At 39.8% G+C, this 17,882-nt stretch overlaps 3 protein-coding genes across 4 annotated transcripts; 2 read left to right on the top strand and 1 right to left on the bottom strand.

The window, feature by feature from the left end:
* The first annotated feature begins 367 nt into the window (after window positions 1–367).
* LOC130962159 (uncharacterized) lies at window positions 368–6,026 on the top strand. 2 transcript variants are annotated; one of them, XM_057888272.1, is made up of 5 exons: window positions 368–618; window positions 1,263–1,351; window positions 1,591–3,549; window positions 3,925–4,111; window positions 5,003–6,026. In XM_057888272.1, exons 1-5 carry the CDS (start codon window positions 546–548, stop codon window positions 5,620–5,622), a joined length of 2,928 nt encoding a protein of 975 aa, XP_057744255.1. In that variant the 5' UTR covers window positions 368–545; the 3' UTR covers window positions 5,623–6,026. The 2 variants fall into 2 exon arrangements, with proteins under 2 accessions (XP_057744255.1, XP_057744257.1); XM_057888274.1 differs by lacking the exon at window positions 368–618 and having other exon boundaries at window positions 1,270–1,361.
* Window positions 6,027–9,868: 3,842 nt separating this feature from the next.
* LOC130962787 (protein MAIN-LIKE 1-like) lies at window positions 9,869–10,597 on the bottom strand. Its single transcript, XM_057888953.1, has one exon. The coding sequence runs from the start codon at window positions 10,595–10,597 to the stop codon at window positions 9,869–9,871; it is 729 nt and encodes a 242-aa protein (XP_057744936.1).
* A 4,185-nt stretch (window positions 10,598–14,782) lies between these two features.
* Window positions 14,783–16,228, top strand: LOC130962786 (uncharacterized). Its single transcript, XM_057888952.1, has one exon. It carries the CDS (start codon window positions 14,783–14,785, stop codon window positions 16,226–16,228), a length of 1,446 nt encoding a protein of 481 aa, XP_057744935.1.
* Window positions 16,229–17,882: the final 1,654 nt, after the last annotated feature.

The raw sequence follows: 17,882 nt of genomic DNA, 5'->3' as shown, positions 1-17,882 counted from the left end.
CCCACCTCCCTCTCCCTCACGCTCACGCACTCTCTCTCTCTCTCTCTCTCTCTCTCTCTCTCTCTCTCTCTCTCTCTCTCTCTCACTTCCCACCCCCCCTCTCCCACGCTCTTAACGGACCTCCATTAATGCTTTCCCTCTCTCTCTTCTAACTTCTCTCTTTCCTTCCCACTTTCTTTCTTTCGCTCTCTACTACCTCAAAAATCAAACCCCCTTCCTTCAATAATCTCATTTCCATCTTCTTCTCTCTCTCTCTTACCTCACTTTTTTCCTTCCCTCTTTTCTGCGCCTATCACGCACTTTCTTTTTTCCCTTTCCTTTCCTTTCCTTTTTTTTGTTGTTTCTAGATTTGTTTGAATTTTAGCTCAGCATCCTAGGGGTTTTGTTTTTTTTTTCTTTCACTATTGTTTTTCCCTGCCCTAGTTCCTTCCTTCCTCAACCACCTTCTTCTTCTTCTTCTTCTTTCTACTAATTGAGTATCTCTTCTCGTCCGTACTCTCTCGATCTGCATGTTCTCCCCGGTTTCTCGTGTATGACTCGTCCACATGGAGAACTCTCGCCACCGCAGGTCCCCCGTTGCTTCCAGGAACCAACCGCACACTCTTGTTCTTCCTCAAGGTCTCTCTCTCTCTTTCAAATATTGTTTTCTCTCTCTAAATATGAAGTTGAAGCTTGGTTCATCTCAGAAGCAAGAACTTCAGCTCTTTCTTTACCATTTTCCCCCTTTTGACTCGAGCATTTACAGCATAAGCATAAGAACTGCTAGTTTTGGTGGGAAAAAAGGGGAAGATTTGAAATGAAGCGTTTCGAAGGCTGAAGAGTCTTAATTAGACCTTATTTTTTTTTAAAATTATTTTTGGGTTTATACAGGACTCATGAACTGGTTTTTTGTATTGTTCCTGGCGTGCTCTTGGTATAATTGCGTACACTTATTTATTTATTTATTTAAAATGAATTTGAGATTGTAATGATGCCTTTTGATCACAGTGCTTAATTTATTTACTGTTCAACTCCATGCTTCAATTATGCTTCTCGCAGTGTTAAGTTGACGGCAAAATATTGCATTATTTTTTTTAATTTTTATTTTGATTCTCAGTGAGAAGTTTGCTGATTCTTATTCTTGCCTTGATTATATTTCAGTAGTTTTGAACATTTTTTTTGTCGTCATTATTCTTATTTATTTCGTAATTGTTAAATTGTTAACTGCCGCTGACATCTGAATTTTCATTTCATACTAACTTTTGCTGTATAATTCATTTCAGGGAGTAAGCAAGTTCATAGGCAGCGACAAGTTCCCGATTTGTCTCCTGATTCTGTTTCTTGCGGTGGTGGGGTTGCAGACAAAGATTCCGTAAGTGTGTGTATGTATATATATTTTAATAATGATTTATGTCAGTGCACATTCATGAATGAAGAAGATCTAACTTTTGCAGTGTAAATTAATGGCTTTTTAAATTCGTGTGTTGATTGAATTTACACTGTTCTAATTTATGCGTAGTTATTTGTTATAGTTATATATATATATATATATATATATATATATAAGTAACAAAATCTAACTGTTATTACCAAATTTGCTGATTGTTGCAGTTCTCGTTCAAATTTGGGTGGAGATCTTCAAAACAACTATTCGGAACTCCAATTAAGAAGTTACTAGCTGATGAGATGTCGCAAGAAACCGAGTCAAAAAGAAGAAATCCAGGTGTTATTGCCCGTTTGATGGGTCTGGATGGCCTGCCTACTAACAAGCAGCAAAAGGATTCATCAGAAAATCCTGTAGAGAAAGTGCGAAACAGAGGAACATCATACGATGGTCGGTCCTCTAGGAGGAGCTCAAAGGATCAACAAGAATTTAAGGATGTGTTTGAGGTCTCAGAGATCCCAATGGTAGAGAGCAGCAGGTATTCATCACACGTGTCTGCAAATGACCTGAGGAATGCCAACGAAGAGATGTCATTCATTGAGCAGAAGTTTATGGATGCCAAACGCCTTGCAACTTATCAGGATTTACAGTCATCGAGGGATTTCCATGATACACTTGAGGTGCTTGACTCTAACAAGGAACTTCTTCTGAAGTACTTTAAGCGGCCAGATTCTTTGTTTAAAAAGCATCTAAGTGATCTTCAAGCTGATCCTTTCGAATCACATTTGGGTCACACAGAAGCTATGCAATTACCTGAAATTGAGAAGTATGGAAATGAGTTTGACTGGAGATTAGATACCGACACAGCACTGTTGAGTTATGATAAATCTCATCAAAGGCAACATGATGGATATCCTCGGCAATTCAACAGAAGACATGTGATGCATAGTTCACCGCGATATTCAAAGCTTCAGTCAAAGGGAAAACATGAGCAAGGTGCTTCCCCTACAAAGATAGTTGTCCTAAAGCCTAATCTTGGGAAATCCCAGAGTGCTGCCAGGAATGTTTCATCTCCTTGTTCTCCACATCTTTTTCAGTCTGAGCATGCAAATGATACTGAATTTTCAGATATCCGATATAGGGACTCCAAAATGTATCCGCAAAAGATTAATTTGCCTGATACTGCCCGGCCATTGAGGCACAACTCTTTGGAATCTAGAGAAATTGCTAAGGAAATCACTCGTCAAATGAAAAATAGTTTGAACAATGGTGGTTGCGTGATGTTGCCATCTTCCAGACTTAGAGGATATGCTGGGGATGATAGTTCTTGCAGTGTATCTGGAAATGAATCTACTGAGGAATCAGTTGGAACTCCTGCTACTTGGGGAAACTCTTCTGATCTTAATAATTGTAGCAGGAGGTCATCACATTCTGGTGAATCATCTGTGAGTAGGGAGGCAAAGAAGAGATTATCAGAAAGGTGGAAAATGGCGCACAAGTCTCAAGAGATACAAATTATCAGCAAGAGCAGCACACTTGCAGAAATGCTTGCTATCACTGATAAGGATGTCAAGACCACAAATTTTGATGGAAGGTTTACTGAGGAACGGCACCGTAATAAACCTGCTGGGTGGGTTGAACCATTGGGTATCAGCAGCAGGGATGGTTGGAAGGATGGATGTATTGGAAGTTTGCCAAGGTCAAGATCTCTACCTGCTTCTTCTAATGTCTTTGGAAGTCCTAGAACAATCATGCGCAATGAAGTGCTTCGTGATGATCGATTTAGGATGCCAAAGGAAGCCATTAGACGGGAGAGGAGAAGAGGAAGGAGTCATGATCAGAGGCATGGTGTAAATAGTAGAAGCACAAGATCTGGTCACAAGAAATCTTGGTCTATGCTTTCGTCTGAGTTGGAAGGTAATGAGTTTTCACCAAGCTTTAGTGCCATTGAGAATAAAATGGAAATCAATCTTGAAGAAGGTTCACCTAAACTAGATGTTCCGACCACTGAATCTCTTGCTGTGACCCTCAAAGATACAAGTGTGCTTCCTGATACTATTGTGAGTGTGGCAAATGAAGATGCAGACAGGTCTTGTGAACCTTCTGATAAAGTACTGCCTGAAACATCTCTTGTTTTGATCAAAGGTGACAACAGGATTGCTGACAAAGATAACTCAATTCAGCAGGTTAAGTTTCTAATATCCTCCATTGGTATTTTGATGTTTTATACAGTTTCTGCAAAATTTTCTTTCTTATCTCTTTTGTTTGCTTCAGCCTAACTCTCCTTGCACTTTGCAAATATTTTCATAGGTATTTCATCATTATTTTCGGACTTATGCACTAAATTGAGATGTGGAAAGCCTTGAAACTTGTTAATTTCTTAGAAATTGTGTTAAGTGCTTGCACAGCTAATTTTCCACTGTAATAGATGCTTCAATAAACTTTTTGTTGTCAGAGGATAGTTTTATTTTCTCATGATCTGATGGGGTGGCCTGCAATTATTAATAAAAAAATTGTAAACTTCTTCCTGTTCCATACTTGATGTGTTGTAATATTTTCAGGAACTATCTGCTGGGTCTTCTGATGGAACTTCAGACTGCTTTCAACCACCTGTACCTGGACTTGAATCATCATGTGGTAAAGATACTGATCAACCCAGTCCAGTCTCAGTCCTGGAACCTTCTTTTACAGATGATCTGTCATCATCATGTTCCGAGTGTTTTGAAAGTCTCAGTGCTGACCTGCAAGGTAATTGAACTGGGGATGTATTTCTATTTTTGCATATTGTGTTTAATACGCCATTTTCATGTCTAGCTCAATATTTAATTTCCTTTAGCCACTCAAACCTCATGCCATATGTTTATCACAATTACATCAACAATAAACAGGAAGAGTTAACTATGTTGATTCAACATCAGAGGCTTTTTTCAATTTTATATTTTTTGTTTTATTTCATAAGAAACAATCATGCAGATAGTTTGAGTTCCATCATCTATTAACCTTTGTTGTTTGCACGTTGGGCTGACAATATCTTTCCATCAGTATGGATTGTACACAATTTAGAAAATGGAGATCAATTAGTATTGTTCCATATTATTTGTTTGGTGTATCTATTTTGTAACAGTAGCATCCTAGTTTTGGAATAATAAGATGCAAAATGTAAATGCATTTCTAGGTCTATATCCTTTTTTTGGGGTTGATGGCTTACTTTTAAATTTTCGGTCAATTTGTCTATTAAATGTTACAAGTTAAATTTGATTATTTAATCATAACTATATCCTGAATCGCTATTACTTCATAAGTCATAATTACATTGACTACATTTAATTTAATAATAATTTGACTAAATCATCTATGACTTCATAATTACCACATCATTCTCCTGCCAATTTTGTTGATGGTTTTGAGCTTATATATCATAACAATCTCTTGCTAATCTTGTATGTGTGATCAAACTGATAATTGTGATTTGAATAAAATAGCTTTTTGACATGACAAATCACCAGCATATATATATGAATCTGATGCTCTCATACTCCTGGCTGTTGTGCTTGACTGAAGGAAATTATTCTAATCTTTTGTTGAGACTTTTATCTTTCACTCCATTCCATTGTTCTAATGAAACATTATTATTTACAGGGCTCCGAATGCAGCTCCAGTTGCTGAAGTTGGAATCCGAAGGATATGCGGAGGGATCTGTGCTAATTTCAAGCGATGAAGAGTGTGGGGAAGGATCTACTAGATTGTCATTGTCAGAAGACAATCGATTATGCAGAACTGAAGATAGCTGGGAGTCTTCCTACATTATTGATGTGTTGTCTGAATCTGGCATCGATGGCGCTCAACCTGATCCAAATTTTGAATTTTGGCATTCTCTGGAATCCCCTCTAAGTCTCTCAGTGTTTAATGAACTTGAAAAGAGGTACTGTGATTGGACCACTTGTTCAAGGTCTGAAAGACGGTTGCTTTTTGACCGCATAAATTCCGGAATTGTCAAGATCCACAATCAATCCATGAACTTGCAGCCATGGGTGAGCCGTGCAACAACAAATGTTGGTTCTAAACTGATCGAAAATCGGATCCAAGATGGTCTTTTCAGGTTGCTGGGAAGCCAGGGAAAAGTGAAGGATGATGCTTTGGGGAAGGTGTTGGTTAAGGAACCACAGTGGTTGGACTTAGGAGATGAAATTGATGTAATAGGTAGGGAAATTGAGAGATTGTTGTTAGAAGAACTAGTAGCAGAGATAGCTGGTGCATAGAAAATTTTGTACCGGGGCCATTATTTGTTCTTAGGAAGTTTCCCTATATTGTAAATCAAAGTTTCACAATGTTAAATTTCATCAGAAGATGAATAAAGGGATCATAATGTTTCTTCCCAAACCCATTAGGCATTAGATGAATGATTATGACTATCTGAGAATGTGGACAAGTTTACATGGCCCATTCATGGTGCATGTGGATTTCAAGGTTGCATTTAAGGCACTACGTGATAGACATAAAAGCCAGAATTTTTGTAGCTACATTAAGGGGTAGGGACTAGGGGTAGCAGCATATAACGACAATATTCAAATAACAACGCAATTCAAGGTGAATCAAATTATAAAATCATGCCAACGGTGTAATCTGCAAGAATTGATGGCGATTGACAAAGTTTCTTTCTACATATACTTCGGCCCTTCCAGGTACTGTCACTATCACTATTTATAGGTCATCATCTCGTAACGCTTCTAAAAGTGTAGTGTAACTAGTACTGTACAAAAATACATCAAAGAAATCTGACTTGAGGTTTCCTCTCCTTTGGTGCGGACTTGATGACAATAGAAAATAGATGAACTCACTCCACTTGTGTTGGTTTAGTAGTTAGCTTAGTTTGTTTAAACAAGTGTCAGAAATTCAAATTTCGTTTAAACAAGTGTCAGAAATTCAAATTTCGTTTTATACATGCAGAAGTTTATTGGCAACGACAAATTTTTAGGAATACCGTGGGAAAAAGATAAACAAAAGGGAGAAAATAGATGAATTTGCTTACTACTGAACCTATACAATGTTATAAACCATTCTAAGTTGCCGGAGTTATTCTATTTTCCATTTACCCATTAGTGCCATGCATAAATAATTAAATACCATTTAGAAAGTTTGTTTTTTTCTGCCTTCATATTTTATAGCAATGTTGACGGTCACATGGAGTTGTTTTTCTTTTCACCAAATATGTAGCATTCCTTAGTTGATGAGAGAAACGGATAAGTAGTCCCAACGGAAAAGTAGCACAAGTGGGAGAAATGTGCACTCACACACAGTTAAGTCTGAGGGTACAATTGCTGGTCCAAATTTTTGGACCATTGTTGTTATGGTCATGGACCTAACGTCTCAAGTAAGATGGCTGCTATCTCCAAATAAAAGGTGAATTTTGCTGCTATTTTCTGTGTAAATAATCAATTCAATTATGTTTGATGATCTTCTAGTAGTGATTCTTTTGTAAACACAAGTTAACTGCTTCAGTGCTTTATTTATCTATACGTGTTATAATGTAAATACACTTTTGTAACTGCTTGTTTTTAGTATTTTCAATTCTTTCTTCCAATTAGGTCTTATTTTAAGTGTGATATCAAATTTAAGATTGTCATTGATTACAAAAAAAGTATACACACCTCATTAGGAGAATTATTGATTACAAAAAAAGTACATTGTTATAAAATATCCTTTTCTGCCAACTTCGAAGCATATACAACAGAGAAATAATTCATACACACTGTAGTAAACTTAAAATTTCAAAAACAACTTCATTTAGTTTGTGTGTTGTTGGAAAAATAGCCACTAGCGACTTGATAGGGTTAACTTCACCGGACAAGGTTGAAGCTTGCATCCTTTGCCACATACAACAATTGCCCATAACTTACGGTTGCAGAATAAGCACCATCTGAATTAACTTTCCATTTCGATCTGTCGGTATTTGTGCCAAGGTTAGGTCTCTGCATTGTTTGAAGTTGATTGCCAATTTCGTGTGGGATCTACGAAAAGAGCCTTTGCATTTTCCAATTATCCAGATCCCAGATATCATTGACATTCATACAAGAAAAAGTCTGGAACCAATTCCACTATGAGCTAACTTGAACAACATTTAAAAAAAATTTATTTTAAAATTTCAAAAATTAGGATTAGGTTTATAAACCAACGCAGGGGTGGGCATGGGGACTGGGGAGAGAAGGGGAGTGCGGCTTCACTGCTTCAGTTGCTTTTGTTTTACTTAAGTGTGAATTAGTCAAAGATAAAATTAGGGTTAGATTTAAGTAAATGGAATGAAATGTTTTTTACTTTTTTTTCCCCCTTTAGTGGGTCTTAAAATACAGTCCAAATAGAAGTTGGAGAAAGCAGGTTGGACCCTATTTGCTTACCTAACGAAGATGTTCACAGAAATATATGTATATGCAAAATGCAATATGAATAAAAGAAACTTTTTGTGACTACAAACTAGACATTGACCGGTTACAATGCCAAAGAGGAGAAAAGTCATCATAAAGGCAAGTAAGACATTTTTTTTTTTAAATATGAAGAGAATAAAAAATACCGAAAATGAAAGAGTATGTCAAACAGTTGTACATGTGTGTATATTATAGGGTCTTGAAGGTGGTTGCCAATGTTCCATTGCTTTTATGGTGTAACGGTTATCCTATCCGAACTTTTGAATTTAGATCCCATGTGCAATCCCTTCACGAGTCACCATCAACAAACTGGTGCGTGTGTGTACTACATTCAGTGTACTACATTCATTGCTAACAAGTAACAACAATTCTAGCATTCCTTCATTCATTAGTTTAATTGTTAATTGTTATTAAGTTTGCATTTTTTTGGCTTTAGGTTTCATACTTTGTTGCTACCTATATGGAGATTATTACATGCATTATTGCTCGGTGACTGTAAAAGAAGAACGAACTATCTAATCCCTTTATTTCGATCTAGTTTCTTAATGTTGTTGGCAACTCAATATTAGATTATTAATATATTTTTTTTCTTCTAATGTGTACATAAAGATTCATGATCTTACAGGGATATGTGCTTATCATACCTAAGTTATTGTTAAAAAATAATATGTTTAGATTAATTACCTTTCTACTATATTAAACATTTTCTAACTTGTCCTGAAGTTGAGGTTCCAGCAAGTTTATTTTAATATAATAAATATATTTTTTTTTATTGTTTAGAGTATCTCCGAACTCGATAAGCTAATAACTAACTTGTTGCGGATCTAAACTTTATTTAAGAGTCATTGGCCAATAAATTACTGCACATACAAAATATGATTCAAATCTGTGATACTTACTTAAGCTGAACGGATCACTCGATCAACCAAATTAATTTTAATATAATAAATATATTACCTTGTATTATCCTTACTAAATACTAATCTCTTCATAATAAGTCTACTTTCAGGAAATTTCCACTAACTTCTAAATATGAAAGTTCATCTTTAGACTACAGGGAAACATATAATCGCCTGGTTGAATATATATATAATGCCAAAGTTCTTTTTTGTTTTTTGGCATACTATGCCAAAGTTCTTGTGTTTTTCTCATTTTTTGGTTTGATTGTTTGTTTTTTCTTAATGCACAGCAAAATTGTTGGGTATGTGAATATGAGAATGGGCCTCAGCTATTTATAGACTAGGCCTAACTCTATAATTTGATATTCATATCTTGGCTGATAAAAGACAAAACATGGAACCTCCAATGAAAATTAGTTTAGCCGAAATCGGCTAAATTTTGGGTGAACTTTACTATTCATATCTCGTTCTATTTTAACAAAATATTCTCTCTTTTATTTATTATATTTTACAAAAATATTAAGAGGTCAATATAATAAATAGCCAATACGTAAAGTCAATGTTTTATTTTTATATTATTAGAATTTAAAATTTAAAATTTAAAATTTAGCATTTAAAATTTAGTATTGATCAAATATTAATAAAAAATATAAATTTTAGGGTAAAAAACCATAATAAGCCAACTGACTCCAAAAATTACGTAAATAAGCCAAAGCAAAAATCGTTTCAGCAATAAGCCAGATCGTATTTTTATATAATTCGAACCAGGTTGGTTCGAACTGTATTTGTGAGTAAATCGAACTAGGTGAGTTCGAATTAGATGTTTTGGGTTGGTAATAAATCGAACCAGCTTGGTTCGAATTACGAATGAATGTAATTCGAACTAGGTTGGTTCGAATTATAGAGAGAGACGCTTCCGGTGTAATTCGAACCGGGCTGGTTCGAATTACACAAATCATAGTTCGAACCAGACCGGTTCGAATTAGTTTGAGACTGAGCTGTATATATATGGTTCTAAACGTGAGTTAGTCTCATTAGAGGGAGTAAGATGGCTAGTGAGGAGAGTTTTGTGGTTTTGGTGCACCACAGAGGATCTGTTAATAGAAAAACTCGTTCCGGAGTAAAGTTCACAGATAAGAATCCTCTATGTATTATCGTAACTTCTACGACGACTTATAATGACCTTGTTAGCGCTGTACTAATGAAGCTCGGTCTGGAAGGTGCGAAGCGGGCCCAGGAAAGCGAGGAAAGCGCCAAAAGATCCATGACTGAAGTAGCTGAAGCGGGCCCACTAACTTGACGACATGTCTGTTCGCCACTCGGCACATGCACCGGTACAACCAAGCCAGTGCGGCAGAACCCCAGCTGTAGGTACCCAGCTCCTCCAGCCTCGCTACATACGGAAGCCATCTGATGTGAATCCGCTTCCCTGACTTGTCCGCAAACAGCTGCGTGCCCAACAACATCATGATGTACGCACGGGCATATCGGCGCACAGTGTCATCATCAGCATCCTCAGGGCACTCACCGAAAGTCTCCTGAAACCAGCTGCAGTTCACTGCGTACTTCTGAACCTGACTGGGAGGAGGTATAACTCCGAGCAACTCCTGGAACCAGACCCAGGCTGGACGGCCACCCTCGATGTATATATGGAACTCTGACAAGCACCCGCTCACGTAACGGCCGTCCACTGGCAAACCCAGCTGGTATGCCACGTCCTGGAGTGTGATCGTGCACTCTCCGAACGGCATATGGAACGTGTGCGTCTCGGGACGCCATCGCTCCACGAATGCACTGACAAGGGCCTCGTCTAGCCGGAACCATCGGTCGTTCAGCCTTGCAAGATGGTATAGACCTGCCATCTGCAAGTACGGAACGTATCTGTCATCAAGTCGCATGCCCTGCTGCCGCCGCATGCTCCTAATGCATCGCTGGGGCTGCGCACAAAATGAACCGCATAGTTAGAACCAGCATAAAAACCAACCACAACCGTAAGCAGCACGATAAATCATCAACAAACCATTCTGCTAAATAAAACCACATACCCTAAACCACTCGCAAAAACCGCTAACATAAGCCACCAACATAAACCACCAACATAAACCACCAACAGAAACCACTAACTTAAACCACTAACATAAACCACTAACATAAACCACTTCCCTAAACCACAAACCTAAACCACTAGCATAAACCACTAACTTAAACCGCTAACTTAAACCACTAACATAAACTACTACCCTAAACCACAAACCTAAACCACTAGCATAAACCACTAACTTAAACCGCTAACTTAAACCACTAACATAAACCACCTACATAAACCACTAACATAAACCACCATCTAACCCACATGCAAAACCACTAAGGCACAAATACTGCTAGAATAAAAAATAGTTCCGTACTAACCTCCTCGTTGATGACCCGGCTATATGAACGACTCCGTCCAAGCGATATAACCGTGCCGGATCGTCCCCCATGAGCAGAGTATTCCGTTCAAGTCTTCCTCGGAGAGAATCTGGGTCGTTTTCTCTGAGATTTTGTGGGGTAGGGGGGAGGAATAATAGTTCGAATGAGGGTGATTCGAACTCCTTATATAGCCGAATCACCCCTAATTCGAACCACCTTGGTTCGAATTATGAAGGAGCACGTCAAGGGTAATTCGAACCAGGTTGGTTCGAATTACATGGTTTGGTTGCAAATGAATAATTCGAACTAGGCCAGTTCGAATTACGTGCATGAGGAGTTCGAACCACCTTGGTTCGAATTACGTTCAAACTTCCTCTCCCCTAATTCGAACCACCTTGGTTCGAATTATGAAGGAGCACGTCAAGGGTAATTCGAACCAGGTTGGTTCGAATTACATGGTTTGGTTGCGAATGAATAATTCGAACTAGGCCAGTTCGAATTATGTGCATGAGGAGTTCGAACCACCTTGGTTCGAATTACGTTCAAACTTCCTCTCCCCTAATTCGAACCACCCTGGTTCGATTTACTAAGGTTTGTAGTTCGAACCACCTTGGTTCGAATTACATAAAGATAGTGTTTGGCTTATTGCTGAAACGATTTTCGGTTTGGCATATTTACGTTACACACTTCTTACCTTGGCTTATTATGGTTTTTTACCCTAAATTTTATTAGTTATGTAGTATTATTTTATATTTTAAATCAACGATTATATAATCAGATTTAGAATTTAAGATTTAAAATTTAAATTCTATAGTATTTTATTTTTTTTACGATTTTGACTCTTTATTATATTTTATATTCGATAATGTTATACGTATACAACACAAAAATTTTTGTACATAGTAAAACTTTTATTGATATAGTAAAAAATTTTTTACATATAACAAATAAATTTTTATTGCGAATATATTTTGTTAATTAGGTGAGTTAATTGTAGTCATTTAAAAATTTGTGTTTTGCATAAAAAATTTATGTGTTATATACTAAAATTTTTTGTACTGTATGAATTTTGTTGGTTAGTTGTCCATTCTTTAAGTATATGGTCTTTTAAAATTTGTGTTGTACACCAAAATTTTTATATTATGAATTAAAATTTATGTGCTCTAGTTTTTTAAACATATATAAGAGAAAAAGAAAATGAAAAAGATGTCCATAATGATAATGATGATAATGATAATAAAAGAAGATAAAAAAAATAAAAATCAATGACCACCACGTTAAAAAAATGTGTATCTCATTGAGACTTGATCGATAAAATTGCTTGGTTATATAATTTTATTATTTTATATTTTCTTTTACGTTTCAATTTCATAGTAAGTTAATTTTTAGAGAACTTTAATTTCTTATTGTTTTTTGAAACGCATTAGTATTAGTTAAATCTTAACTACAAAGTCTAAATTTGAATTATGGAAAATTCTTTTGGAAGAGAACTATACCATTTATCACTTTAAGTGCTTAGAAACTTGACTTTCTTGCTTTTTTTTTAATTGAAATTAAATAATAAATAAAAAGTGTTACAATGTATTTTTACTTTCATATTAAAATTAATTTGTGGTCTTTTTACTTATTTATTTATTTGTGTAAACTAAGGTATTTAATTATCTCTAGCAATAGTGACTCGTCTCTCATTCGCTACCTCTCCAATTTTATGTACAATTAACATATTTTATGATAATAGCTGAAAATGAGAACTGAATGATTAATTTGACTGTGGTCACTGTAACTTCTGCTCTTTTGACAGTGAATTATTGGCACTACTCTTACCATATTTGTGTATGTTGATGGAACCGTATAAGTGGCGATTCTTTAATTTTGTAACAGGTGACAATAACAGAACGACCATATTCACCACGTAAAAACAATATTTAATTTGTCACCATGTATGGATAGTGACTTTGATGGATTTACTATTGGCCTGCATCATATACTTCACTCTGGATCACTGACTCTGACTCTGTCACAACATCTTTTTCTATGTATTTTTTTTTTTTTGCAATTTTTTTACATAAACAATATGGGCAGAGCATATGCCATACATGCATACTGTTACGGCCCGGCCCAAACCACTCGCGGGTCGACCCGACCTCATGACGACCCGACCCGAACGATTGGGTACGTACTGCTCGCTACGCGATTTGAACACGCGTTCTTGACAGCTCTCCGCTACAGCTGTGAGAAAGCTTTGAGGAAAGTGGGCCTGTCCTTGAGGGGCCCACCTCTGACACGGTATAAATGGGGAATGACCTGTCCTTCCCCCAAGGTACGTCACACTCTACCTTACCCCCCCTTTCGCCTGTACACTCAACTGACTTGAGCGTCGGAGTGTCATTGCAGGTGACACCTCCCCTCTCTTTTCGAAAGATCGGAATGTCGGTTCCTCGTCTCACCCTCGCGACCCATTCCAGGCCACGTCCCACCTATTCACACAGGTAGCGTTTGGTTACTGAGACATAGACACTGAGACATAGATACAGTGGTACACGGTGACACATGTCTACTGTTTGGTTTGGTGAGACACAGATTTTCGAAGGACACGGGAGGACACGGATGGACACGGAGACACTAAATTTGTATACCTCCAATTTGGTGAGACACTGAGACACAACTTGTGAGACACTAATTTTTTACTCTTTTACCCTTATTGAGTTTTTAAAATTTGTCCTCTTATCTTCCCAAATCTTTTTTTTTTCTCTTTCTCTTTTAGATTCTACAACTAAATTTACTTTTCTATTTTTTTCAAAAAAAATTTGTACATTTAATTTTTTTTATTTATTTAAATTTTGATTAATCTTTGATAAATTTTGAACTTTAATTTTCTATTTTTTTTCAAGAACAATTATATATTTAATATTTAAATGATAATTTAAGATGGTATTAGAAGAAATAAAAAATTATTAGAAGAAATAAAAATTTAATGATGATGACATGCGTTGTTTGGGATAATAGGTGTATTGTAATGGTGTAAAAACTTGTGGTTGAATGAAGGGTAATTCAGTCTTTTTTTAATATATGTGTCTTGTTTCTTATTTTTGCCAAACACAATACATAGACACAAATATTTTATGTCCATGTCTTTAATGTCTGTGTCTCTATGTCTATGTCTCATCAAATACATCAACCAAACGGAGCCACAAGGATCACCCCGAACCGTCCAGTACACGACCTACCGAACATTGGCGCCGTCTGTGGGGATCGTGCCACCGAAGCTGAATAGAGATCGTGCCGGGTCCAGGGGACCACGGACGCGCGGCGGCCCCCGAGGGGGCGGCCTCCGTTGCCTCGCCCCGCGAGCGATTAAGATCCCCTCCACGACGAACCGGGTTGCAGTCGAGAGCTCAAGAGAGGCGCCCCTTCGGGGGAACTGGCAGTGACAACGCCAGGATAATGCAGGAGCTGCGCCACTGGGTGCAGAACCTGGAACGCCAACTAGCAGACCAGGAGCATCGTCAGCAGACCTCCGACCCTGATTACTCTCAGTCTCCCGAGAGTCGGGAAAGAACCTCCCACCGAAGCAGTCGCTCCCGGCGCACCTCCATACCGAGATCAGAATCGGAAAGTAGCCGGAGGATCGGAAACGCCCTAGGAGGCGAAACGATACGATCATCTACGCTCGGGGAAAACGGGCGTGCGTCATGCGACGGGACCGTGAAAATGAAAGGTCTGAGAGAACACGGCAACCCGTCATCATGGGCGCCACCCGGTTCCACCGCTCCATCCTCGAGGTCCGGTTGCCGAAGCATTTCGTCAAACCAACGGACATGAGGTATGATGGGACGCAAAACCCGCAGGAGCACCTAACGGCTTTCGAGGCCCGAATGAACCTCGAAGGAGTGGGAGACAAGGTAAGGTTCCGCGCTTTCCCGGTCACCTTGGCAGGCCCGGCGATACGGTGGTTCAATAGCCTCCTGCAGGGTTCTGTGGCCGGTTTCTCGGACATCAACCGCGGCTTCTTGGCGCAATTCACTACCAGAATCACAAAGACAAAGCACCCAATCAATCTCCTCGGCGTGACCCAACGCACCGGGGAGATCACCAGGAAGTACCTAGATCGGTTCAACGATGAATGTCTGGAAATCGAGGGACTAACCGACTCTGTGGCCAGCCTTTGTTTGACGAACGATCTTCTTAATGAGGATTTTCGAAAATATCTCACCACCAAACCGGTCTGGACGATGCACGAGATCCATATCGTAGCCAAGGAATACATAAATGATGAGGAAGTCAGCCGAGTTGTGGTTGCCAACAAACGGCAACCCTCCTACAACCAACCCAGGCAACACGGTAATGGAGAAAGGCAGAAGGAGCAAGTCAGAGACGGGGGCCCAAGCAGAGCACCCAGACCGCCTCCCTGGGTCAGAAAATTCGCCAACTACACCCCACTCACCCTCCCCATCATAGAAGTTTACCAACAAATAGCCGAAAAGGGGATATTGTCGAAACCCCGACCTCTGAAAGATCGCACAGGGGGAAACAAGAGTCTCTACTGTGATTACTATAAAGGCTATGGACACCAAACACAAGACTGTTTCGACCTGAAGGACGCACTGGAGCAAGCGATCAGAGACGGTAAACTGACTGAATTCTCCCATCTCATAAGGGAACCGAGGAGACAACATAGTGACCACGGTGACGAGGGCAAGACCCGATCGACGAAATGGCGACAAGAGCCAGAAGACAACGATCACGGCCTCACCGTAATAAATGTGGTGACCGCCAAAAACACAGTGCCAAAGTCGAGATCTGCGCACAAGAAAGACGCCAAAGTCCTGGAAATTTCCTCCTCGCCGGCACGAAGCTCCAAGAGGTCCCCAACCATTTCCTTCGAGCCAGAAGATCATTGGTTCGACGAGGTCCCTGAGAACCCACCCACGGTCATTACGGCTAGGGTGGGAACCGGCCTCGTCAAACGAATCCTTGTGGACACGGGGACAGACTCGAACATTATGTTCCGCAACGTGTTTGATGCGCTGGGATTACGGGACGCCGATCTCATGACTCACCAACACGGTGTCATAGGGTTAGGTGACCACTTCATTAAGCCAGATGGGATAATATCTCTGCCGACCTCTGTGGGATAAGGACAAGGACGGAGGTCAATAATGGCCGAGTTCGTGGTTCTAAGGGTCTCCACTGCCTACAACATTATCCTGGGGAGGAAAACGATTAACGATGTTGAGGCGGTAATCAACACGAAGCTGCTGGTTATGAAGTTCGTTGCTGATGACGGATCGGTAGGATCCATAAGAGGAGATCTGGAAACGGCAGCGCTTGTGACAACGCCAGCCTCTCCTTGAGGAAGAAGTCTAAAGAAGCATCTGGAGTGTTTCTTGCCGACTTAGATGCCAGAGTCGACGATAAGCCAAGACCAGAACCAGAGGGGGATTTGGAAAAGTTCAGGGTCGGTGACACGGAGAAAAAGTTCACCTTTGTTTATAGAAACCTCCCACATGAGTTGAAAGAACCTCTAGTAGAAATGATTAGGGCCAATGGAGATCTATTCGCTTGGACACCCACCGATATACCGGGCATAGACCCCAGGGTCATGTCACATCACCTGGCCGTCAAGCCGGACGCCCGTCCAGTGGCCCAAAGGAGGAGGAAGATGTCCCAGGAGAGAGCAGAGGAGGTGGCTAGGCAGACGGCCAGCCTCCTAGAAGCAGGTTTCATACGAGAACTAGACTACTCGACCTGGCTGTCAAATGTAGTTCTGGTAAAGAAGCACAATGGTAGATGGAGAATGTGCGTGGACTATTCCGACCTCAACAAAGCATGCCCCAAGGACTGTTTTCCCCTTCCCAACATAGATGTGCTCGTCGACGCGGTGGCGGGGTACCGGTATTTGAGCATCATGGACGCCTATTTCGGCTACAATCAAATACCCATGCACCGACCCGACGAGGACAAAACAGCATTCATAACACCTGGGGGAATCTATTGCTACAAGATGATACCGTTCGGCCTGAAAAATGCAGGGAAAACATATCAAAGGCTGATGAACAAAATATTTGGCAGCCTCATAGGCAAGACAATAGAAGTCTACGTGGATGATATCCTCGCAAAGACTACGCAGCCTGACGACCTCCTGAACGACTTAGGAAGCGTGTTTGCATCTCTCCGACAACACGGCATAAGGCTCAACCCCCTCAAATGCGCTTTTGCCATGGAAGCCGGAAAGTTCCTAGGATTCATAATAACCCAAAGGGGAGTGAAAGCCAATCCTGAGAAATGCCAAGCAATACTCCAAATGAAGAGTCCGGGCTGTGTCAAAGATGTCCAGAGACTAGCAGGTTGCCTCACCTCATTATCCCGCTTCCTCGGAGCATCGATAGCAAAGGCCCTACCCTTCTTCAATCTGATGAGAAAAGGAATAGCATTTGAATGGACTCCTGCATGCGAGGAAGCGTTCAGACACTTCAAAGAAATCCTAGCAACACCCCCGGTGCTCGGAAAGCCCAAAGTTGGAGAGCCACTATACCTGTACCTAGCCATAACGGGGGAAGCCCTGGCAACGGTTTTGGTTCGAGAGGAGGAGAAGGCCCAACAACCAGTCTATTTCATGAGCAGGGCCCTACAAGGGGCAGAACTGAGGTACAGCAAACTAGAGAAGATAGCTCTGGCGCTCCTGACCTCTTCTCGAAGATTAAAACAATATTTCTAAGGCCACCAGATCGTTGTTAGAACGGACCAAGGAATCCGATAAGTACTCCAAAAACCTGATTTAGTGGGAAGGAT

This window comes from Arachis stenosperma, chromosome 2 (assembly GCF_014773155.1).
Source record: "Arachis stenosperma cultivar V10309 chromosome 2, arast.V10309.gnm1.PFL2, whole genome shotgun sequence".
In the NCBI taxonomy this organism is placed as follows: Eukaryota; Viridiplantae; Streptophyta; class Magnoliopsida; order Fabales; family Fabaceae; genus Arachis; species Arachis stenosperma.
This window is presented reverse-complemented; position numbering and strand designations above follow the sequence as displayed.

What these genes read in the sequence shown, in the direction of transcription:
- LOC130962159 (XM_057888272.1), top strand. Translation starts at nt 546, where the DNA reads ATGGAGAACTCTCGCCACCGCAGGTCCCCCGTTGCTTCCAGGAACCAA. An exon ending in CACTCTTGTTCTTCCTCAAG is followed by an intron (nt 619 to 1,262) that starts GTCTCTCTCTCT and finishes AATTCATTTCAG; the next exon opens with GGAGTAAGCAAGTTCATAGG. An exon ending in GGGTTGCAGACAAAGATTCC is followed by an intron (nt 1,352 to 1,590) that starts GTAAGTGTGTGT and finishes TGATTGTTGCAG; the next exon opens with TTCTCGTTCAAATTTGGGTG.
- LOC130962787 (XM_057888953.1), bottom strand. Translation starts at nt 10,597, where the DNA reads ATGCGGCGGCAGCAGGGCATGCGACTTGATGACAGATACGTTCCGTAC.
- LOC130962786 (XM_057888952.1), top strand. Translation starts at nt 14,783, where the DNA reads ATGCGACGGGACCGTGAAAATGAAAGGTCTGAGAGAACACGGCAACCC.